This window comes from Diachasmimorpha longicaudata, chromosome 16, assembly GCF_034640455.1.
Source record: "Diachasmimorpha longicaudata isolate KC_UGA_2023 chromosome 16, iyDiaLong2, whole genome shotgun sequence".
NCBI lineage: Eukaryota > Metazoa > Arthropoda > Insecta > Hymenoptera > Braconidae > Diachasmimorpha > Diachasmimorpha longicaudata.
Genome location: NC_087240.1, coordinates 5,668,979 through 5,694,410, shown reverse-complemented (window position 1 = coordinate 5,694,410; position 25,432 = coordinate 5,668,979). Strand labels below are relative to the sequence as shown.

General features: G+C 41.4%; 2 protein-coding genes across 12 annotated transcripts in view; one reads left to right on the top strand and one right to left on the bottom strand.

Annotated features, from left to right (window-relative positions):
• Pico (pico) overlaps nt 1-19,857 on the top strand; it is an 88,412-nt gene extending 68,555 nt beyond the window's left edge. For all 5 annotated transcript variants that reach the window (XM_064135826.1, XM_064135827.1, XM_064135823.1 and 2 more), the window contains 6 exons: nt 3,017-3,116; nt 13,167-13,337; nt 13,569-13,724; nt 13,816-14,049; nt 14,198-14,427; nt 14,660-19,857. In XM_064135826.1, the coding sequence (XP_063991896.1) occupies nt 3,017-3,116; nt 13,167-13,337; nt 13,569-13,724; nt 13,816-14,049; nt 14,198-14,427; nt 14,660-16,957 (3,189 nt within the window). In that variant the 3' untranslated portion in view covers nt 16,958-19,857. The remainder of the gene's footprint in view (nt 1-3,016; nt 3,117-13,166; nt 13,338-13,568; nt 13,725-13,815; nt 14,050-14,197; nt 14,428-14,659) is intronic.
• A 308-nt stretch (nt 19,858-20,165) lies between these two features.
• Nucleotides 20,166-24,364, bottom strand: LOC135170232 (putative ankyrin repeat protein RF_0381). Of its 7 annotated transcripts, none has more exons than XM_064135855.1 (6): nt 24,238-24,312; nt 23,343-23,381; nt 22,390-22,733; nt 21,989-22,229; nt 21,573-21,816; nt 20,166-21,014 (listed from the first exon to the last, which is right to left on the bottom strand). In XM_064135855.1, the coding sequence occupies exons 1-6, from the start codon at nt 24,262-24,264 to the stop codon at nt 20,461-20,463; spliced, it is 1,449 nt and encodes a 482-aa protein (XP_063991925.1). In that variant the 5' UTR covers nt 24,265-24,312; the 3' UTR covers nt 20,166-20,460. The 7 variants fall into 7 exon arrangements, with proteins under 7 accessions (XP_063991925.1, XP_063991927.1, XP_063991928.1 ...); XM_064135857.1 differs by having other exon boundaries at nt 22,951-23,381; nt 24,238-24,284; XM_064135858.1 differs by lacking the exon at nt 24,238-24,312 and adding an exon at nt 23,552-23,569.
• Nucleotides 24,365-25,432: the final 1,068 nt, after the last annotated feature.

Below are 25,432 nucleotides of genomic sequence, written 5' to 3'. Positions count from 1 at the left end.
ACGTTTTGACTTGAGAAAACATTAAATTTCCCTCACGAGAAGAGAATTTCCATAAAATTCCCTTTCTCACATCGTCAAAAGTCCCCGTGATTTTCTGGATATATTTCCCCCAATCTTTCCCTCAACATGAAAGAAAAAAAGGTAAAAAAATCTTTTCCACAACAATAAAAAGTCCATAAAATTTAAATAATCCCAAAGTGAAACAATACAAGCCCTCGCCACTCCGTAAACGCCTTTAAACCCTTCGAAATCCTCGGGAATACGTTTGTGGGAGGCGAAAACTTTTGAAAACGAAATGGCAAGTGTTAAAAATACTCCCTCCCCCTCCCAAAAATCAACGCTTCGGTCACGTTTCAGACTTCCTCGTGTTAATCACGGATTCTGGTCTCGGCGAGTGCCTCAAAACCCTCGGGTATATAAACGTGACGGAAGGGAGAAAACAATATCGCGTTGTGTGTGTGAAAAAAGGGCTGAGAGCCACTTTGTGCCAGCTCTCCGTGGATTATGCTTCAGAGACCTCTAAGACGTTATAAATATCTCTTACATATTTTTTTTTCCTTTATCAATTTTATACGAGAAACGCCATCACACCGATCATGCAGAAAGAGTGAAAAAAAAAACTGCATAACGACCTACTCTCTTTGTGTAATGTTCACGGGGTTCGCATTACCGGAAGAGTCGGCTTATCCGTTTGGATCTAATTGTTGTGCCTGGTTTGGCCCAATGCTTTTACCTCTCATTCCCAACTGACTCCCACGCAGAATCACTCCGATGTTTAACTCTCAACTTCTTCGAGGACTTGCCATAATTCATAAATTTATCAGTTCGAGAAATAAAAAATAAAATTTTCTCCATCAAGCGGTCGATCTTCATCTATTGCATGTATTCGGCTCGTGCCTTAAGCCATTCACAAATTTTTCCACTGGCTCGCGAGCCAATGAAGTACAGATTAGCCTTCGAAAAAAGAAAATTGGTACTGGTGGAACAATGGTGTAAATGCTGATACCATCTCCAGAGGCTTGAGGTCATTGTCATACCTATAGATTCCCACGTAATCCACGGAAGAAAATCTACTGAACGGGAATGTGTTTGTACGTTACGTTGGATTACCCTTGTTCACGTACTTTTATTGAACCGTTGGTACTCCAGTTCCTGTTATATATTCAATGTATTTACACCATACATTTCGATAAGTACTTCACGCACTGTTGAGCTGGAATTGTGGTAGAAATGGTTGAACAAGAGAATAATATCGTGGGGGTAATCGAGATTGCAAGACTGTTCGTAGATTCGGTTGAGCGATGATTGTGAACATAGAGAGGGTACATAGGATAGTGATGTACATGGTATATGGGAAGTCGTTAATATTTCTTTCATGCTTGCAAGCGCAGTACAATTAAGATTTTATGGATGTGAATTTCTGCCGGAATTTCAGAGTGCGTTCTCATTATTTATCGAAGCCAGGAAATTATTTCAATTAATAACGTTCATCAAGACTTCTACAAGAGATATCCAGGATCTTCCAGGCGAGTCTATACAACTTCATAATGAAGTTCTTGGAAGAAGTTGAGAAATAAGCGAGGAAAACATTCTAAAGACTTGATCTGATCATCTAATCTTATTGATTAGATCATTTATCATCAGATGAATAAAAGGAATAAACTTTAAGTCTTCGGTCAAGCTGGAGATGTTGAGTTTGAACTCGAATCATGTGATCTGGATAATTGTCTTGCTCTGATCTCGTCTGTCCTTAACCCATGCGCTATATCATATTCCCTTGCATCCATCCACCATGTCCATGCATGAGGAGGCTCTGATGATACTCAGAAGGGGAGGTGGCAGAGTAAGAGAACATGTGAGGACAAGAACAAGTGGCCACGCGACTCTGTGAACAGCCTCCTCTTCCACTTCGCTATATGATTGACCATTCGACCGTGATTGCTTGAGGCTCACCGAGGTGACAGGGCGTATTATTCATGGCTAATGGGACAAGATGCGGAAGCTACGTGAGCTGGGACATCCAACGGCCCCAATATATTGTTCAGATTGAAGTGCACTTGTCAGCCGGAGGGAGGAAAAGGTTGAAATTATTGGTTGAGGGTGGTGAGGTGGTGATGATGATGATGGCAGTGGGTTGACAAGGTTTTTTCTTCGAGATTGATGGCTCTTGGCAATGAAGGCATTCCTGGAATTCCAGGAATCAATTGAATAAAAAAGACAAGAGATCCCTGTGTAAAGTGCAAAATTTTTCATGGAGTTTTGTCTGTTATAAAGCCTTCCAACTTTATTACAAAATTCTCAAATCCCCTGGGGGTTATTGAGCCATCGTTCAACATGTATCCAGTTAAACTCGGTATATATCTTCAGGAAGTCGGCAAGTCACCTCGGGAATATGCTCGACGGTAAAGTGTTGGGGGCCGGGAGGGAGGGGGAGAGACGTTGTTACATGTAAGAGGATATATCGCAGCGTCACAAGAAAATTGACGAGCACGAGAGCGAAGTGCGAATCGCATTTGCCGGGCTGTCGGATTTCAGCCGTAGGATACGAACGGATACGGAAGTCTGGGGGGATGACGATGAAAGCGAGAGGAGGCTCACAGAAAAAGTCCGGGTGATGTACTTGCCGGCAATTTGAGGACCTCCAAAGGCGTGATAGAATTTTGTTTAGGGGGAAGGAACTCGGTGGTACGCGAAAACTCGAGGGAAAGGGAAGGAGGACACAGTCAAAAATTTTTCTAAATTGTGGGAATGATGTGAGGATAATTCGGGTAGGGATGGTCTTAGAGTCGATTTAAGGGGAAAAGGGTGACGATTATGTGCTGCCCTATCAGGTTTACAAAGTGAAATATTCCATTTGAAGACGAGAATTTTGTTCGCCTTTTGTCGCTGAACATCTTCAGGTTTTTTTTTCGTTTCTTTTGTATGACAGAATCGATTGCTCTTCACAATAGACCTTCATTCACAATTTGTTAACAGACAGACGTCTCTGAGAGTTCATTATAATGCTTTGTTACAGGGCTTGGACAATGTGAGCTCAGCAACCCTGCGGCCCTTCAACTCTGACATAAACACACCCAGGATCGACAGCTATCGATTCTCAATGGCGAATCTAGAGGGTAAGTTTCCATGAGGAATATTTTTTTATTGAAATTCTTGGAGGACCAGAAAAAATGACCATGTCTCGATGGTAAAAAAAATAATTTATCATAGTTGTTCGCGCTCACGATCGAAATAATGTGAATTGACTGTCGGGAACAGACAGAGATAAAAAAAAGCGGCGTCCCTTATTCATTTATTGAGGTCAAATGGCTGTCCTTCACCCTCTTAACAATAAACCGGGTCTCTCAGAGCATCGATGACACGAAAAAACCATCCCCCTTTTGGTTAATACATACTGACGAGGCGATTCCCCCTCTTCTTGGATAGACACCCTTCATTTTCGTGCCCTCGTGGTAATTGAGCTGGAAGGCGCCACCAACTTTGACCGATTTCCAGCGATCACTCAATGCGTTTTTTTTCGCTACACTGCCCTATTTTCCCCGCCCTCGCGCCCACATTTGTCTGACTCGTAGATATTTGGTGGAAGAACCGACGATTCCCTTTCAATCCCCCGAATGTTCTCAAATTAATTTATTGGACTACTTCGAAAGATAAAAGTGATTTTTTTGTTAGGACAATTTCAAAAGGGACTTCACTTGCAACAAAACCTTCATAAATCCTTCAAATTTCCTCAAAAAATTATGAATCCATGTCCATTGTAGTAATTCCCCCAAGATAATCCCATTATTCATTATTATTATTGTACCCTCTAACCCCAAAAGTCATAAATACAAGTGTTCCGATCATTACCGACTGAGCTCACGATATTCCCTCGATGAATAAAAAAGTCACCATCTTGTAACACGCCCCAAAGCTCGTACATATCTCGATACACCTTTCGATTTCTCCCTCAACACCGAAAGAACTCCCCACATCGTCGTTTTCATTCTATCGTAGGGTTAGAATTGCGTCTGTTCTGTGGAGAGCTGAGTGAATCGCCCTTAGGGTATTGTGGCGTCGATTGTGCTCAAGCACCTCGGCGCCTTATCTAGAATCTCACTTCGGTCATGGCTCTCTCCTTTATGTGTACCTGCATTACACATTTATTTATTTATAAATAAATCGATGGAATTTATACCCCGCATTTTGCCTCGTCTCCCTCCCGACAGAAATATTTGATAAATATTTTTCTCCGCGTGCCACATTTCAATCTCCCGCCTTACAAAGCGCATGAATTCCATGAAAGAATCAACCGGAAGTGGGAAGTTTTCCCGGCTTCCTGTCCAAAAGCTCTAGCCAACCCAACTTTTCCGGAAACTCATTTGTTCATTTGGATTTTACTTGAAAGCACCCGGAAGTGTCGGGGAAAAAAAAAATCACTCGAGAGTTAACGTTAACCCCGCGTCAAATCTGGAACTATTTTCCAAGACGCGCCAAAAGCTCCGATGTCTGACATCTTTCAGCAAAAAGCCGGCGACGTTAACGTAACCCAGGGATGAGAGGCGACGTATTCGATTACACGGCTCGCTCGGCCATCCACTGGACCCCCCTAGCAAATCCTATGTCCGCTTTTCATCCCAACTCACATGATACATAACCACTGCTCCTCTTTACACAACCCAACACCGAGAGATTTAATCAATCATGTTGTTCTTGGTGCAGCGTGGATTGAAATAACTCGGTACTATAAAATACTCGCCTTGAGGGGGATTCAAGTGTTGGTTGCAGCCGCCGTTGGGGCATTCCTGAGATAACCACCGTTGAATTCTCTAGCTTATTAGCCATCCAAGAGGGTTATTATGTTTTTTACATGTCGAGTAGCCACTTATTTCTGCCCTTAGGAGAAAATAAAAAATTTTTTGACCTCTCACTGGAGAAATTAAGTCATCAAGATATCAGTCAATGATCGTGAGAACAATCTCAGTTCTAAGTCTTGACAATTGTCAATTTTAATTAAATTCATACATCGCATATGGTTTTTTATTATCTATTAAAAATTCAAACATTTATATAACGACGAAAGCAGCCACCCCATCCCCTCTTACCCTTCCAAGTAATTTTCGCAAGGGTATTCAGTAACAGATGCAGCTTCCCACAAAAAAATTATTATCCCTTTATTCCCCAGAATGTTGAAATCCATCCCTCCCCTCAGCCCTTTGAATTGCCATCAGCTTTCACTAGTAATCACGCGACCCTTTTACCCCGTCATAAAAAAACCGAGCGCACCGCTGTCTGATCCATAACGGCCTTCATCACTGAGGGGTAAGCCGTGCACTTTTTTTAACGCGAAACCTTTAGATTTCCCTTTCCACTTTTGTCGTTATTCATTTTACTCGCCACACTTCACTCCACAAAATATCGTCTTGTCTCATCTCGTGTGCAACTCCGGCAGTTGCAGAAGCCACAGTGCCTATCCCTTTGTGTGGGAAACCGCTGATAACTCAGTGACTAACGTACCGTATCAGCGGTGCATGGGAAATAGTCTGTGGCGGTTTGTAATCGTAAACGAGCGTTTCATTTACCTGCAGCTGCCGATACTGCGAACTCGTGTAAATTAAAATACGAGAAAAATAAGGGACAAGAAGAGAAATAGTGTGTTAACGGGGGATAAATAAATGGGGTAGCTTGTGATGGTGAGCGTTATAAATTCAATTAAAATTGTGTTTCACCCCTGGAATTGCTAATTAAATCCCTTTGGCTTTGTTTTTCACTGGTTGTGCGCTCGATATTCGCTCAATTTACTTGCGTAATAAGGTGAATAATGAGTTTGCGAGCCTGCGGATGAGGGAAAATATTATTTTTCACTTGTCTATTTGGATCTCGCGTGGATTACGATCGAAGCAGACACTATTAGTCACTTTGGGGATGTAAATTCCGGAGATGAGGCAACACTCCGGTTGTTTTGAGCGGTTGTTTATGGGCAAGAAAGAGGAATTCACTAGTAATTTTTCATTATTCGCAGTAAAATTTCATTAACTTATCGTGATGTGAATTTTCCACATAAATATTTATTGAACTTGAGAGTGCATCGTAATTTTTACTGGATCTTTTGTCATTTTCATCGAACCTTTGCTCACCTGAAAAATACGATGTTTATCTGGCCTCTCGTCCATCATCTGAATCAACGATTAACCACCGACGAATATTCATACCCACCCTCTGCCATTAGATGGAGTATCGATTCACCGCTCGTTACATCTCCGAACACCTCCCTTCGAAAATATAAAACACAGCAGTGGTGGACACATTTTTATGCACTTTTTTCATATTCGAGAAAGGGGAGTTTTATGTTTACGAGCGGGGGAAACCGCCTGGAATAAATTGAATAGGATCATGGTGATATAAGCTTCAATAAAAAACGTAGATATAACTTTCAAAATCGTTTTGTTTGCATGAATAAATAAATCCTGTGGCAACGAAAATCGAAAAAATATAAATAAAATTTTTGAAGTGGATGATACGCTTCGCTGATGCAATCATTAGGATGAAAAATGGATTTATTCATTGTTTATATTTTTTTTTATGAAGAGAACAATTGAGAAAACATATTTGGGCAATTGGAGGCAATTGGAAAATTATTATAGAAATTTGAGGAATAATTTTAGACGAAAATTCTCTCCGGGTATAAACCTATAGAAATTGAGTACAAAACAATGAGCTGAGGTGCAGCATAAACTCATCTCACGTACAATCTCTTGACATTGAGTCCTCAACTGCATCACGATTCAATCTCACGGCGCAGTATCAGTGATAATAGCATCACTGAAGTGAGGAAAAATGGGTTAGACTGGGATGAATTGGCTTGGAGTTGGAAACAATGGGAATTGTTGGAGTGAATTCTGTGGTGTCTACTGAGTGAGAAGTGGAACATTCGAGTTGGAGAACATTCACTCCTCCAGGGTATGAGGGTTCTCAAAGGAGGAGTTTATATCTTGAAGAGTAATCGGAGAATGAGGGGTTATTTGTTGGGGTTCTATTGAGGATTTACTTTGGATTCTTCTCGCTGTCACTCCATCGAATTTCAGATGGAATTGATCGTAAAGAATTGCAGAAATTTTCTTTTTTATTTTTTTCATTTCTCCTTCTAGAATTTCCCTAGAAAAATTAGTCCTCGGCGCTATTAAATTCCGCATAAATCAAAATGACTTCAGAATTTCGTATATCTCGCCAATTTCCGTCGCATTAAGTAGAAGATATTTAATGAAAGCTCAATAATGAAACTTTCCCTACTCCATCACGAACTTTCATTCAATTGAATTAGAACTTTTTGCCGCGAATAAAGAAAACGAGCTGATAGTGACCAGATGGCTGTGACAAGTCTCTCGAGTCTCGAGCCCAGAGACAATGGATTCGAAAGCTTCTTTGAGAAACTATGAGAGATGCTTTTAATCGACCACTTTTGGAGGAGCATTACTCCACCATGACTCAAGACTCGTTTCATTTTCCTCGGGTTGTCGCTGAGATCTTCACTAATATTCCCGGATCGCAAAATGTCTCGGAATCTCGGAGTCAGCTTGAACGCCGTAACTCCTTGTAACTCCCACCGATCTCAACGGTCCCGCTAATTTATTCTCTTTGAGAAATTCTTTCACGTTGTTCCATCAGAAAGGCGAAGTGGAATTGAGGTGGAGCTCTGTATCTCTAGGGTTTTCAGGGAGAAAATGGATGTAATGCACGCGGGGGAGTGAGTTGACCGGTGAAATTGCACATTCAGAGCAAATTAGGACAGATTTTCCTCATGTGCTCACAACAACAAATAAAAGAAAATACAAATTAAAAAAAAACATGTCAATGGAGGCGTCATACCTCAGTTTTGAGATCATAACGAGCATTCCATTTGACGAAATCATTCGGAATTTCACAAAATTCATCGCTACATTTTGTTGGAATTTTTCGCTTTTAGACAACAAATGCGTTCCGGATATAATTACTGGTTAAGTGAGTAATAACGTAATAACAGGTAGTCGACTCAACTTTTAGCTGTTTCGTGGGATATCTACAGATCTAAATTAGATCTAAGATAAACGATAGTTTCTCAAGCACCGTTTGTGTAATGACGAACCAGAGGTGGAGGGAACGTTCCCCAAAATCTGGAGGCCTGAAAAATTCCAGGAAATGAACTCGACTGAGGACTGACTCAAGTTCTCTCGTTTTGGCATTTTTTAAAATTTTCGCTTCGCATTTTTTCACTTCGCTGAATGAAATATTAAACACGATTACCCTTGGAAAAAAAAAGAAGTTTACTGCTGAATTGCTGATGCATTATCGCTGAGACAGTCGAATCAGAGCCCTCTAAATTTCCGGCTGAGCAAAGTCACCAACATTGTGACGTCCTTTGTCACTGGTGTGACAATATTCGTTATCACCGAATGCATCACACATTCATAGCAAATGTCGAGGATAGCGAGGCCCCTGTCCCGTCTCATCTGCCAGCAAATACTATCAGATAGAATGGATGTAGGGAGATAGAATCGAGCGAGAGCTCTTGATGTCTCGCACGGTATCACGTGTTATCATTGTTGTAATGGACGAAATCCCCAGAAACACCAAACATTTGGCAGCTGGCCTGCCATTGGCCTCGGCTGGCTGTCCGTCAGAGCTTTAGAATTTCCCTTCCAGGGCCAGATGTTAATTAGTTAATTATGCGGTCGGAGACATAATTCTGGGGATCATCAGGACTACATTAGTGATGGAAAATAAATTATTGTTCTCCAAACAACATAATTGTGATGATTTTCATCGATTTTGGAGGCGATAAGAATATTTCTCTCGTGACTCGTCCTCACCGATACTGTAATTAATTTTAAAGGAGAGTCTGAGTAATTATTGAGAGACTCGATGACGATGACAATTCATTGGACATCGGGGCAAAAAATTGAGATAGCTGACATTTGCTGGAGCGACTCATTACATTTTCTCATTCTTTTCATCGCGTCTTTTCCTTCTCAAGCGAAACCTCCCTTCACTGAGATGAAAACGAGTTTCCATTGCTCCTTCGGTTGGTGGCTTATTGAGGGCTCAATTTGCATGGGAGATGAGTTATCCCTGGTTCACAGTAAATCCAGAGCATCTTGAGACAAAGTATGATACTCCTGTAGGTGTTTCTCCTGAGGAGGTGGGAGAATTCAGAGTAATTTGCGAGAATTGTTAGCGTGGTTTGCAACATTACCCTTCATTCCAATCAAATACTCCGAGGTTTAATGGATTTCGTGTTGGTCTTGAATATGGATAATTCCAAGGAAACAACAGTCTGATTATTTGAACAAGACATTTACAAGTAAATTAGTTGCAATTAAATCCCGCGACTCTTCAATTTTGATTTTACAGAGACTCCCCTTTACTATTAATTCCTTACAAAAATAATTTTGTTCATAATTTTTTTTCGTCTTTAAAAATTTATTAGGATTACAATTACTATTCCCTCCCCCTCCACCCACCATTCTCTGTTCAATTATTTATCTAGAGACGTTCAGTCTGTTCTGTTTGCATTTATCCGCGAGGTAAAACAATCAGCAAAAAAAAAAAGATAAGAAAAATAAAATCCACCGATAGATTGCATGCAGAGTGAATGTGTGGGTTTCTATGGACGTGTAGAAGGGCAAGAGAGGGGAGAATAACCAGAAGAGATGTATAGAAAAAGCGAGAAGCCCGTACTCTTACCTCAGAGGCCTTTAGTCGTGTTCCGTCCGCAGGCGCAGCCACCATCGCGCCTTTTACTCGCGGTCATTAATCTCTTCATTCGAATGGAAACGATTATTACATTATCGGAAAAATCATCCAGCCCCCCTCACTGCATCGTCAATAAAAATGCAATGCAAATGCCTCGAGTGCATTAGGGAAATTCTCTAATCAAACCGGAGTGGATGATATGCCCCCCTGAGAGCTGATAAAAAAAATGATAATGTGCATTGAAAAGTACAAGTGCTTTGTGGAACCAGTGAAATGAGGTTTTTTTACGCCCACGATGAGGAGAGGTGCAGTGGAGTGGTTGTTGCTGAGTCTTCTATCGTTTTATGGTATGCGGTGATCGACAAGCGCACTATTCGAGCGGAATAGCCGTATTTCCATGCGGATCGACCGGTCGAAAATGCCCGGCTTCGGGAGTAACGAGAGTATTCTAGGATATTACGGCGATAAAGGTAAAAAATTATTACCAGAATTTATCAGGAATGGGAGGCTCATTATCACGATTTTTCGCATTATTTCGCGTTGATTGATTAATTCGATTCCCGGCTGTGTTCAGCAGAAATTTGAAATTTTCCGTAGAATATTTTGTATGGACAAAAAATTATATTAATTGATAATAATTACAGCGATTATCTAATGGGATATCAAGTAATATCAATTTTTACTGAATGCCGGGGTAGTGAAGCATTAATTAATCGGTGAAATTAAGTAATTATTGTCCTGGTCTTTTATAATTTTATTATCAAAGCATCGGACAGGCTTTTACAATAACAGCGACGTAGTCTGGGTATTTCACCTCCTCCCATGGACGTCTTAATCGCCCATTCCAGACCCTCATGTCACCAAAAGTCGTCGACATGTGACTCAAGAATAGGCCACATTATCCCCCGACAGAATGACTCACATTCGTTCACTGTCAGTTACTCCAGTCGGACACACACACAGGCCCGATCGGTCTCGAAAGTTTTTTTTTCTTTCCACCTCTCTTTGTCTCGTATTTTTTTTACTGAAAATACGCTGCGTAACGGTAACACACCTGTACGTGACACGAACACCCCTCTATCTTTACGATTGTTAACACTGAAATACCTGAGGCGCTCGATCATCGAGTCCGAGGAACAGAAAATCACTGGTGACGAAGTTCATTTTAAAGTATTATTTTTCGCTGTTCAACTAAAAAAATAAAATTATGCGTTTAAGTATCAAAACTTTCTGAAAATATACCTTTACCAAACGGAAGGGTATTTTTTACAAAAAAAAAATTCCCTCCGTTTATTTTCATTGAAAATCCGGTATTAAATCGTGTTATCCGTTTTTGCGGAGTAATTTGAAAATATCGCAAACTCGTCCGCTCACTCGTTGTGCCGACATCCCGTCACCACTGGCCATTCCCCGAGTTATCTCGCGTTCCAACCGCGAATCGTCATCAACACTCTGTCTAGTGTGGTCACTTGCTCATTGCAATATCGAAATTGTGAATGCTATTGCCCCAAAAAGGGGTGAAAAATCATTTTCAAACGCGGAGGGAGGGATATTTGAATTGTTGATCACCCGTAACTCAATGACTGTCAAAAATTTCGATTGGAACCTAAAATGGATGTCAATAGTCGCCTTTTTATGATTGCGATTCATTTGAACATGAAGAAAAATCATTACGATATATTGTTGTCTAAAAAAACTACATATTATTATATTAAGTTATATCATACATCATATTTCCTGCTAATCATTCATCCCGAACGCGTATATTTTCTCCTTTTTTCAAGCACATCATTAGCGAAGTTGGTCGGTAATTTTCTTCTCACTGCAATCACCATCACTTGAGTTCGTCAGCATCATCTGATAGCGAGCGATTGCTTAAGCATCTTAAATTATGATTGATGACAATTCGAATCACATTCACATCGGACAATTTTCATCTTCCCCCGGGCGTCCTCTCGCCAAGAAGCGGCAAAATTATCGCGATTGTTGATTGAATATTAAAGTGGAAGCACTAGTACTCGAAAAGCCCACGCAATACACCAATAATCCGGAAAAAGTGGGGGAGGTGTATAAATTGTCTGCAAACTCGATAGAATTCAACGCCCTCGCCAAACTCATTGTCACGAACTAGGCACTCGTGTTCACCGTTCCTTGTCGAACGATAAATTTACGAAGTTTTATATGTTTATCGCAGCTTTCACTTGTCTGCCAACTCGATATAAGTCGAAACAAAATAGGATAGAACCTGCTGAACCAGCAGTCGGTAAATGTACAATTCAAAATAAATATTTTTATTGAAGCCCAATATTCAATTCTCTCTGATTTCTCCATCGACAAAGCCCCCAGACATTAATGACCTCATTCTCTCTCATAACCACCCCTATGTGAGGGCATATTCCCCAGATTCAATCCCATAAATTCGGAATTTCAATGCTGACATACGAAAATATCCGCTAACAAGATCTAGTGGAATTGATGATCGTTGGACACAAAGCGGTGCCAAGCAGTCGCGTTTGTACAGTTAATTTTGTTAATTACCGTAACGAGCCTTGGGGCGTGCTACACGAGACTGCTTATGTACACCAACGTTGTTACACCTATCTACTACATAATAATTACACCCGGTATGTGTATCATCATGTAGTCGAGGGGGATATATCACTTCACCTTTTAATTCACAGTTTTGCCGTGTAAATATGAAGGAGTGGAATTTATTAAATATAAAATTCATTTCATGGTTTATCCGGTGAATTTAACGAGGAGCTGGATTAAATGATAGGGTAACGCGAGACGTTTATCGATCGTATGAGAACCATTAGCAATATACCGTAAAATGTAACACCATTGCCTTGTCATGGTATGTTTCTGACTGGCGGAAATTAATTTTGAATGTGTACGAGAAAATCTTGGGGAAATCGGGTGAGAATGAATCGTTGGTAATTTAAAGGAGAATTTCATTTCGGCTTTTGATATCTTAAGGTTGTCGCACGACAGTCCCTGTAAAAAGATTAAACGATGGAAAACCACCCAAATTAAAGCACAAATACTTTGACAGCTGTGATTATCACAATGGAATTATCTCCTCATAACGAACATCCCTCAAACATTGACTTCCGGCATTACCACACAAATTATTTCATTTCAACTGTCATTAAATGCAGACGAGAGGGAAAGTTTTGTCCGAGGTCGGCGGTTACCCAGTTGCACTACCGTGGCTTTTCTCGGATAACGATCCTGAACGCGTACTCTCGCTCGCCAGTCGATGGCAAACATCAGAGAAATGTTCAGGCAATTAGTGTGGAACTGGTTCCCAGTGCTTTCCGTAAAATCACATGGATCTCATTGATTAACGATTAATCAACCGTTTGAATTAACGATCACGTGTGTGCTGGTGTGAGTAGCTCGATTAATCCGTTGCGACAAATAATTGAGGGTATTTTTTGTATTTATCGTTGCAGATTCGCAGGATGTTGACCTGGATGCCATTCTCGGAGAATTATACGCCCTCGAGAGACGCTGCGACGGCGACATTGCCTCCACACCGGCGCCAGACGCTCAGCGACCTGGAAGACCCAACAGCGGAAGAATCAACGCTGGAGACAACACAGACATTGGAAAAAATGACGGTGGTGAGTTTTATTTTGCAAAGCATTCGCGTGACGAGATTTGCCACTAGAACAATAAATAATCTCCAGATAGCGAATTTTTTGTCATACCATTTTTTGTTGCTCTCTATTCACTCCACAAAAAATGTTAGAATAAACATTTAATCTTCGAATCCCAGTATTTATTCCAATTAATTATCAAATAAGCCCCTCCCGGGCGCTAAATAAAAATTCAATTGAATCTATTGTCATCAGGAATGCGAACAGACAGTCCTGATAATGACAGTGCCTTTTCCGACACTGTATCAATGCTGTCAAGCGAAAGTTCAGCGAGTAGCAGCGGATCAGGGCACAAGCCACCTCAGGCCGCCATGCACACGGCCCCTCAGCAGCAGACACATCAACTCATGGGTAAATTTGCATTTCAATGCTCACAATCACATTCATTACGGTATTAACGATGTCACCAGTGACTTATGCATTATTCTGTATTGCCTGGTAGATGCTGCGGGCCGAGCTAAGGCTGAGAAAATTCGTCTTGCTTTGGAGAAGATGCGCGAGGCGAGCGTTCAAAAGTTGTTCATTAAGGCATTTACACTGGATGGAAGTGGAAAGAGTTTGTTGGTTGACGAGGGCATGAGTGTTACACACGTTTGCCGATTGTTGGCTGATAAAAATCATGTTGCCATGGATCCCAAGTGGGCAGTTGTGGAAAATTTGCCAGAACTTTTTATGGGTATGTCATGAAAATATTGCAACTATTGTACTACATAAACAATTATAAAATTCTTCCATCTCAATTCGTTCAAACCTTTGGAATTACCCAACAAACAATGTTTTCCATCCGTTCTTCTTATTCTTCCATTGTCCTTTCTGTTCATTAGAAAGAGTATACGAGGATCACGAACTTCTAGTAGAAAATCTCCTGTTGTGGACTAGAGACTCAAAGAACAAACTTCTATTCGTCGAGCGCCCAGACAGAACCCAACTCTTTCTCTCCCCGGAGAAATATCTCCTTGGTCAATCAGATAGAAACACAGGAGAGTACGACGATCATTCTAGGAACATATTACTCGAGGAATTCTTCTCCAGCAGTAACGTTGGAGTGCCCGAGGTAATTACAGTGAAAATGTAGCTTCTGCCTTACGCGAAAATTATCTGGGCCATTTGCCAAAAAGGATTTTAACCAACGAGTTGGCAATCGCAGCCGAATGTCAAAGATTGACAGCTAATCTGTTGGATGGGAAATTGAAGCAATTATGGGGATTAATTCCGTCGCTCTGGGATTTTTTTATTCTTCGTATCAACAATATCTTTTAAAAATAATTTTCTCAATTTCCCTTCAGGTTGAGGGTCCCCTATACCTAAAATCCGACGGCAAGAAGGGTTGGAAGAAGTACCACTTCATTCTCCGTGCCTCGGGCCTGTACTACTGGCCCAAAGAGAAAGCCCGAACAGCTCGTGACCTTGTCTGCCTCGCAACATTCGACGTTAACCAGGTGTACTACGGCGTTGGTTGGAAGAAAAAATACAAAGCCCCCTCCGACTTCTGTTTCGCGATAAAGCATCCCCGTCTCCAGCAGCCAAAATCCACAAAGTACATAAAATTTCTCTGCGCCGAGGATACAGCATCCCTGGAGCGCTGGATGGTGGGAATTCGAGTGGCGAAATATGGCCGTCAAATAATGGAGAACTATCGCACCCTCGTCGACGAACTAGCCCAGGAGGACCTTGACCTTCTCGCCCACGCGCGTTCCTGTTCCGTGAGTTCTATCGCAGTTACCCCGAGTCAGACCCAATACAACACAACCACCGAGAATGCCCGACAATTCACAGAGATGCGTCATACATCAACGGAAAATGGCAGCAGACAGTACGACAGTCAGAGACAGAGTTACAGTTCCGATCAGCGTCAGAGCTACACCGATGGCCGTTTGAGTCGAGCGAGTTCCTCGAGCTCCAGTGGATGTCTCTCAGATGGTGCTCCAAGTAGCTGTGAGGTTGCCTTCGAGTGCGGGGAATTTCCAACGGGGACAATAAAACGAAAGCCCTCGATGAATCCAAAGCTCCCTCTGACATCGATAACACGACAACTGAAAGAAGTCGGAGAGACTGTTCGCGATGAACCGGACAGTTGTCCAAGTCCAACATCCTCAGGATCAGGTACTCTCACAAGAAGGCACAGCCGAAGAAGAAGTGGAACAGACTCGGATGGTTCAGGAACTTTGAAACGTCATCACAGATCAGGTAATGGTACTCCAGTGAGTCCAGTGCCCCCTGGAACACCAGTAAGAGAGAGAATTAGCCCGATGGGCTACAACAGAAGTGAAACAGACCCAAAAACCCCAACCACACCAACTCCCTCGATGATGGACTCCATAACTTCACTTCCACCGCCCCTGTCTCCATCACGAGTACTTGAGGAGGTGGAGTCAGATGGTGAACCCCTGCCTCCACCGCCCCCGGAGATGTTCAGGTCGAATTTATCCCTTGATTCTCTTCCACCTCCTCCCGCCCCTGGTGAAATTCCGTTGTGTGAAAATTTGGATTTAACTGGGTCATCTCTATCACTGGTCTCCCTGCCACCACCCCCCAGTCCCCTGATCGGTGAGACAGGCACAATAAAACGTGCCAGGCCCAAACCGTCAACTCCAACAAGTTCAATGTCCCCCGAAGGCACACCAACGCGTAATAACTTAGTGTGCAACACTCAGAATGGCACTTCCGTGAACAATGGCTACACATCCCCTCACAATCCTTACCCCGATTCAGCAGCAACTACCCCAACATTCACTCCAAGCACACCAAACTTCGTCTCTCCACCCCCATTCATTCCACCCCCAGCTTATGGCTCCCAGGCGCACAGTCTCCAGAGGCAGAATTCCAAGAGTGAGCAGAACTACGGAACCTATCCAGCTGGCCAGCATCAGGCAATCAGGCCCAATCCGAATATGGATACAGTGAGGAGAAGTGCATTGAAGCAAAACTCAAGTCACTATGCCTCACCACCATACCTGGCTGAGCTAAAGGCGTCGTCGAGTCCTCAGCCCCAGAGGCGAGTGACGATTCAGGAGCCGACGTCACCGAAGTCCAAGACAGGAACTGGGAAGAAGATAACGTTCAATCTTCCACCTCAACAGGAACCGGGGAGTCCAGCGCTACCACTCAGGAAACCAATGCCGGTGCCACCGATGAGGGCGGATAGTACCAGACTGACATCACCGAAAAAACTCGCTGCATCTGATCAAGCACCACCTGGAGATTTCCTGAAGGATTTACAGAGAGTCATGAGGAAGAAGTGGCAGGTGGCCCAGAAGTGCAAGCTCGACTCCACGACGACGCCGCACGAGGTGCTTGGATTCAGGGATCCACCGCCAGCTATTGCTGACTACAGGGAGACCAATGTGTCAAACTGGGTGCAGGAGCATTATGGAGCTGACAATTTGTATGAGAATGTTTACACGAGTGATCCTAATGCACCGGTTGAATATGCATCGAGTCCGTCGAGACAGCCGTCTGTGAGATTTGCGGATGAAAATCGAAGTATGAATATTGCTAATGTTATTGCTAGTAAGAGGAGACCACCACCCCCACCACCAAAGAGAGCGGAAACGACTCATTTGACAACGAGAGCGATGCACTGACAATAGCAGATAATTCAGCCTCGTGGGGAGAGGCGATGGTACGAGTGCTTATGTGGATGGTGGAAACAGTGACCAGGGGGGATGGGGGTTTGGCTTGGGATGGGGTTCTTCGGGGGTCCTGGAGGAGTCTTGAGACTCGCGGAGGCTCTTGAAGGGCTCATGAGACTGTTGAAGGCTTCTGAGTGGGTCTGGAGGTGCTGGAAGGCTCCTGGAGACGTCTTGGAGGCCCTTGGAGAAGTCTTGGGACACTGAGGGAAGTCCAAATTAGACGAGCAGGTTCTTGAGGGATTTTGGTCTTGCGACGCACAGGATAAACACTGCCCACGTGAAGATGTGATATTTCAACGAGAGCTTGGGTCGTCCTCGGGGAGGAATTATATAGCCAATTCGGCCCTTTGCACCCCCGTGGCCGGGGGAATGCACAGGGGAAGGAAAGAGGTGAACCTTTCGTTGCATTTCTGGAGAGATAGAGAAGTAATTATCAATTCGTTTTAAAAATAATTTTTTTTAATTAAATGCGCTCTCCAAATATTTCACTAGGGAGTGCTCACAAGATTGAAATTTGTTTTTATGAATTTGAAAAGAGGAACTCAACAGAAATAGAGTGGGACGTTCATTACTTCGCCGGAAAATTCCCCTGCGTATTAACAAATGTACCCTCGTATATTTAGACGAATAAAATCTGATATAATCGAATTTATAACGCGAAAAGAAAATCGTATAATTACGATAAAAGTATCGGGCCTGCTACTTTTCCATATTTTTAATGCATTACAAAATTCATAGATTCTGTTCTATCATCTATTCGTAATCAAGGTGCTTTATATACGAAACATTTACACTGTGAACAATTTGAATCGTAAAATCAATTTTTGAAGTATATAAAATTTACATGTATATGTATATTGAATTTCAACGACCATATACATATATATGGACATTTATTAACATGAATAGTACATGTATAGGTATAACGATGAAAAAAAAAGAGCGAGTAAATCATTGCTCGATAAATAAATGCGATTATTATAAATAATAGGTGGAACCTCAATGTGTGATCTAATAGAATTTTTTCGTTTCATTTTTTTCATTTCCTTGTACTTGAAGTTTTGGATACATTTTTTCGTAACTGAGATCTCGTTAATGCCATTTTTTGATAATCATATACACTAATGCAGTGTAAAGAGTAGGCGCGTGAGGCCAATAAGAGTGAAGTTTATTTGGAAATTCCCATTGTCTAGGGAATTAAAAAATATATACCTTTATCATACAATCGACATTATTGTTGTTAAGGTACCAGTGTAAAATGACTTGACGATTGAATTTACGTTTCATACCTGAGTATATTTTTGGCCAATAATATACATTCGATTCTTGAAAATGAGAAAATAGGCGCATTTTTCCTTTGACAAGTAGTTGTTTTTAGATCGTATTTTATCGATGATAAATAGGAAATAAACTACAAAAATGGAATCTCCACGTGTGAAACGAGCTACAAGTCAAATCGTGCATATGAAATCATATCTCAGAAACCAGAAAGAAAGAAAAAATATTGGAAATTAGATTAACCTACGATAATCAAAGAACCAATGAATTTTTGAGCCTTATTGTGAAGAATTAATACGCAAGTTCGAAACTGAAAAATTTTTGTAGCCTAAATGGAGATATTATAATGAGATTTTGTATTACAATTTGATGATGTACTCAAACGTCAATGAAAATATCAGTAGTGAAGTGGTAAGCCATAATAAGTCAAAAGTTTTTAATGAATATCTCGAAATCTAGGACAGATGGAAAAATCTTTATAGAAACCTTTTTTGTGAAGTAAATTGAATACTACAAAAAATATAATAATAAAAAATCCCCCATCTTTCTTAGATTCCGAGATATTCCCCAAAAAACTGGACCTATCTCGTTTTACTTCTCGACTGCTGATACGTTGATTTGTGAACAATTGCGCCTATCAATTTGGGGGGGCTGGGCTTTGAAATCGAGGCTATTCAATTGAATAATACTCTCGCCATTAATTCCTAATACTGATGAGAAAGCCACGGTTGGACTTAATATTTAATTATTTCTTCAGTACAATCGATAACGTCTCTATTGATAACGCAGTAAACTTACTGATAATGAAATTTAAAAAAAATAACGCAATTTGTTTTTTCTCAGTTTCCAACGAAGCTGCGAGTAGTAAAAAAATATTTCGATTAAACTGATTAGAATGAAATTCGAATCGACATTAATGAAATTATTAGTCAAAATTTGATTGGAAATTTCATTTCCATTATTTGGAAAAAATAAAATTAGTGCAATTGGCGGTCGCAGTTTTAATCGGATTGTAACTGAATAGGAGAAACATATTTTTATTAATTAATATTGTACCTTTAAAGCAATAATCCTTTAAGTTGTATGTATGTTTATGTAAATATTGTAACGAATGGTACTACAAAGAAAATTAATATGAAGATATTCGAGCGATTAATATAAACACTATTTATGGATATTGAAGCGATATGAACGAGCAATAATCGATAAATTTAATTGGGGGATATGATCAGTCAACGTTTGAAAAATTTAATATGCCAACCGTGAATTGAATCGACTCTTTCGAGTGAATATAATTGATATATCTCCTTGTGCGCTTTTATTTTTAATTCCTGTGCTGAGGATACGGCTTCGACCTATCGATCGATTTTCATCCGATTGCATTGGTTCATCCAATTGCTAGTAGGATTTAAAATCGTGACAATATTCCTTATAATTCTATTTTTAATTCTCATTGGTTCAGTTCGTATCTGTGGGCCAACGTTGTTCGAGTACATCTCATGATAACATGCGCAGCAATTGAAATAGGTATTATATTCATGTTTTTATGTAAATAAATTTTTTGGTATATTTCAGGTGGTAGCATCTATTTATTCAGTTAATCCAGCCCATTCCTCCCATTCTAGCCCAAGAAGATGAAAAAATATTTAATTCATAAATTTATGAACTAAGACCCTAGACCCCCTCAAATACCCCCCTCTCCACCCATAAATTTCCTCATCAGATAAAATCCTTGCCAACTGCTTGACGCAAATATCTATCGAGGCTGCTATTTTCACTCCCCGCCTATATCCACTGGATGATTGTCAATCCTCACCCTCGCCAAAATTTATAATCACCCAGCCAGCAACCCTCCATCAACAATCAAATTATCCAACACTGATTGCGTTAATCACCTCGTCTTTATTCATCAATAAATCCTCAACAATTATACAAAGGTAAAAAATTAAATATCAGAAATATATAATCCATTATGACGATAGCATCGTCTGAGCGAGTTGAGATCCCTTCGTTACAGCGGTTTCCACCAGCCAATCATACAATCTACATTATTCTCCAATGTTGTTAACGACAATTTTTCCTGAGAACAAATGACGGTCACTTTGCACCTCCGGTTCCGGGGGTCCCCAAAACATAAAAAAAAATGCCCAACGAAATATTTGAACGTTGGCCTAGTGCTAGTAAAAATCGTAGAGAAGGTAGCGATGTAACGATTGTGGAAGTTGCAAGGTCCTGACGACCTTGGGTAGTTTGGTACCGCAGGTCTTCCGGACAATGAGCCGACACTGGTGTGTGAGAGGAAGGGGTGTCCTGGCGGCTTCCATAACAAGAGCCCTCTGGGCATCGGTGAGACTGCTGGATCTTCTGATCATGCAGGGATCGAAGCTCTCGGCAGCCTCCAGGAGGGCCCGGAGGAGTCGCGGTTTGTCCGCAGTGTTCTGGAGGGAGTTGAGGATGCCGTGAGGATCCCTGAACTGGGTCTTGATGACCACACGTGCCCCGTACTTCAGGAGAAGGCTCACCACCTCCACCGAGGGATTCTCGTTCGATGCCACGTACTCTGCAAGGACTGGACGCAGTGAGGGACCTTCGTCACTCCTGATGACGAGGTTTGGGTCAGCCCCGCGCTCCAGGAGCATCCTCAGCACTTCCAGGCGGTTGGGGATGTTGTCCGCACAGGCCACATGCAGCGGTGATCCGATTATCGGGGACGAGGCGTTCACGTCAGCACCTGGGGACCGTAGGGGGTCATTTTTTTTTTTATGGGGAACGCGAGGGCTTCGGACGATGTCGGGAAGGGCTTTAACTTTTCATTTCGGGAGCTTGAAATTCTCAGGAACTCCAAAGAATTACAAAATTTCAGCAAATGCAAGGAATTCCTAATGATTCCGGAGAATTCACGGACTTCCCAGGAATCGGTATTTCCATTTGTATTCAGACGTTGTTTAGTGTCTGGAAATTTCTACAAGTGCTATACAAATTTATTTGCTCCTTTTTACAGTGCTTTTGCGAAATAATAAACTACCGAGACGTGGGCTGGATATAGAATTGTGATTGGAAAATTTAACTGCTATTTTTGAATGGCATTCGCAGTGCGGAGGTTGCGAATGAAATTCAGGGGAAGCTCGTGAGTTTAATGAATCTCTGATTTATTTTGATTATATGGGGGGGGGGGGAGAAGAATGCGAAGAGATCCATTTTAAGGGATTTTTTCTGAACTGGAAACCGATACCGTTCATCCTCAAAAAATCAGTGAAATATCTTGGAATGAATTGAATGCAATTTTTACCAGCTTCGAGGAGCATTTCCACGATGATCGGATCCCCTTTGAGGATTGACAGATCCAGAGCCGTTGGTTTTTGATAATCCGGGCCCAGATCAAGTCTCGCTCCTTGTTTCAATAACAAATTAATTACTGTTGTGTCACCACCCAAAATCGCATAGTGGAGAACAGTTCTGTAGTCGTGTCTAGCATCAGCCATTGCATTGACATCCGCTCCGTAGCTCAGTAGTAGTAACACCGATGCAATACCCTAGGAACAATATACAATAACAATATAATATTTAGAAAAATTTTAAGTAGTGTAAAATCTTCCCAATCGAAGACACTGGACGGAATTAATATTTTAGGACTTGGTCCAGAAACTGGGACTCATTAAAAATTAATGACGAATGTTTGGAGATTAATAATAAGTCAAGGCTCACTTGTGGCAATCTGGCGGCCTTCATCAACGGTGTGAGGCCAGCCCGGTCCCTCGTGTTCGGCTGTGCTCCAAATGCCAACAGCAACTCCATACAGTCCAGATCCAGTGGTGATACTAGATTTATTTCCGAACCGAAGAAGTAACGCTTGTTTGGATTAGCGCCAGCTTCCAGGAGTGTTCGTGCGACTTCTATGTGACGATTTCGCAGGGCAAGGCGGAGGGGTTCGTCGCACAACATTGTTCTTTAATGGAGATAAAATTATCAAAGTCATTAGAACAGAGTTACAGGTCAAGAGAGCCTAATTAATGTGGAACGTATTTGGGTTTAATTCACGAATCTGATCTGATCTTGATTTCTTTGATTTAATTTTTTAATCGGGAAAGATTTGCTTGAGGGAATACCTCGGAAAAAGCTCTCCGGTGTCTTCCCGATGATCCACCTTTGCCCCTGCCTTGATCAGGAGCTTGACCAGGTCCAGGTAGCCATGTTCCGCGGCAAGATGCAGAGCTGAGTATCCGCACTCATCGGTGGCATCAATATCAGCACCGCGGACGATAAGCAGCTGTGCTGCATCAGCATATTTCTGCCAGATTGCGTAGTGCAGGGGCCTCAGGCCCTGAGTGACTGCGTCATTTGGTTTAGCACCACAAGCCAGGAGAATCCTTATCTCATCTAGTGATTGCATGCGAATTATTGAGTCTGCAAGCTCCCGCTGCAACGGGTTTGCGATGCACTCGGTGGGCATCTACAGGAATCGATATATTCAGATATTTTTTCATTCACCCTGGGAATTTTATTTACTCGAAATTGAGGAGAAAAAATTTTCATCAAAAATTCATCTCCTCTCACGATTTAACAATAAATATAAAAAAACTAGTGAAGATGATTGAGACATGGAGACCTTTTATTGGTGTTTTATCGATGAGCATGAAGATAATAACATTTCTCTAATTAAAACTTGCCAGAAGAACTGAAATGAGTGAACGCGAGTGACGAGAACTCCACAAACTCATGATAACACTGATTAATTAAAATCGTTGGATTTATTTGGTATTCGTTGAAATGTCTCACGAAATGATTCCGAAGGTGTTTCAGCAACGTCAATTGCCTCTCTAATTGCCAGCACCACGCTAACGTCCTATTTATTCGGCTCAGTCAAAGGGTAAAGCTATTTCTAATCATCTCTCATTTATTCAACCATCAAAAACTCTATCGCAATATGTATTAAATAATCGAATGAACGCGAAAAATTGGAGTAAATTTAAATTAATCGACAATTAAATGGGTAATTACTAGTAGATGATCAGCGTGCATTTTTCATGCATTTTTATTCACTCAAAAATTAAATACCCACTTCGTTTGAACGAAATAACGTTAATCGAGCGTAAGAAACCTGCAACGGAATAAAATAAATAATTTAAAGTGATAAAATCAAGATGAAAACTGTTTTTAGGGGAAAATGACAACAAATCTTTTCTCTGGAAAAGTAAATTTCCTACAGAAAAGGTCTCTTGACATTTTCTCGTGGGATCGCTCACAAAAATCGCACGATTGTCGCAGTACCATTGAAATTATTTAATACATAGAAACTAAAACTGCGTCATCGTTAGAACCGTAGGTCTCGTAAACTGGTCCAGAATAATCCCAATGAGAATTGTAAATTTTTAGAACTTATGCCAACAGCTTAATACGCAGTATTTCCACCGCCCCTTGCACTTTTTCACTGAAATAAATATTCATCATTTCCCAAAACAAAACAAACGGCCTCACCGAGCCCAAAATTCACCCGACCATAACTCCCATTAACAAATAAAACTTAACAATTACTGAATTCCCGACAAAACCGACCGACAATTTTTGCAAATCAACTCCATCAATTTAATCAAATTTAATTTTCATAGAACACATGGCCTTTGATATCAATGAAATAAAAATCACGAGCCGCTGCCAAAATTCGAAAATACGTTGCACTCACTGTTTAAAAATAGCTTTATATTACATGTAATTATGCACACGCTGAGGACAATCACAAAGCCGTCACATCGATACCGATCCGCACCGCCAATTACCGATTTTCCCAGATAATCGATAATCGAGTGCTCCCGTAATTTTGCGGTATGGCGTCTTCACTATCGCGTTAGGCAATCGATGCCGAAGCAATCCGCGATCGAAGGGAGCGATAATTGCCGATTTCCTTGTCCTGCCCGTTATAATTCGGTGGTGCGCATCAATCATAACTGTTTACTTACTTCAAATACAGTACGATGCTCCAGCATGTAGAAATCGTGTTATGAACTGCCTTCTTCGACGGAAACACGGTCCTATTTAAAGCCATAGTACCTCAGTATACCGCCAAAAATAACACAAAGAGAGATGATGATGTCGAAGGAGCTTGCGCATCAAATCCTGGGCTTCACGTGGCTTTTTTCTCGTCAGTGGTACATACAATGTTGCAATTATTTGTCTATTCGGAGTTCATTTGAATATGGAAAAGCCGATGAGGATCATGACCATTTGATAATTTTTTTTTCAAAATCGCTCGTGCCAAAAGGGTCCGGGGGAGAGGGGGGAGATCGCGTGTGGCGCGTGCAAAGTGGGTTTTGACGATTATTTTTGGGGATTCGGGGGGAGGGGAATGGTCCTAGGAAAATGGCAAAAGACACGTCTTCGGGGAATTTTGAGGGCTTTCGGTTGTTTCCATTTTTTTACGCGATACTCAGAAAATAATAAATTACGTTATTAAATACAAACAACCACTTAACTGCGGCATTCCCTCCAGAGCTAATAGGCCCATAAAGATCTGAATGACTTTTTTATAGCGCAGTAACTTTTATTATTCTATAAGTCCAGTAGCTCGCGAAATATTTGCGAAATAATTCAGACAAAATGTCGGTATCAATTGCTGCGGGAAAAAAAATTAATTTGATCATTGAACTCGAAGAATTCAATAACGTAATTATTTCCAAATGCGATGAGTGTTTGAAAACATTATGATAGCTTTCTTTAGCTCATTAAATGTTTCCCAATTTCCTCATAATTCATTAGTACGCGGAATATTTGTAAAATAATCTCAAAGTCTATTTTCTGATAACTTCGTTCTGAGAATCGAATCCGTAACACGCACAAAGCTCAAACTAGTGCCAAGAAGTGTCACGATCCAAGGTGAGGGAAATCCCCAGTACCCTCCTCCTCCCCCCCTCCGAGGAGTCCACGTGTCTGGACCATCAACATCCCCACAATTTCTGGTTTCCTCCTCTCCAGCATTTACGAGCGAAATTCTCTTTTTTCGTCTCCGTCAGAAGTCCTTAACTCGCTTTATGTTGCGCCAACGGCATTCATTTTGTTGGGGGCTTTACCAAGTGGTAAATAAAAATATGAATATAACGGTGTGGAAATTTCGGGACAACGACCTCGTGCTTCTTCATTTTGGAACTGCGAGCTTTT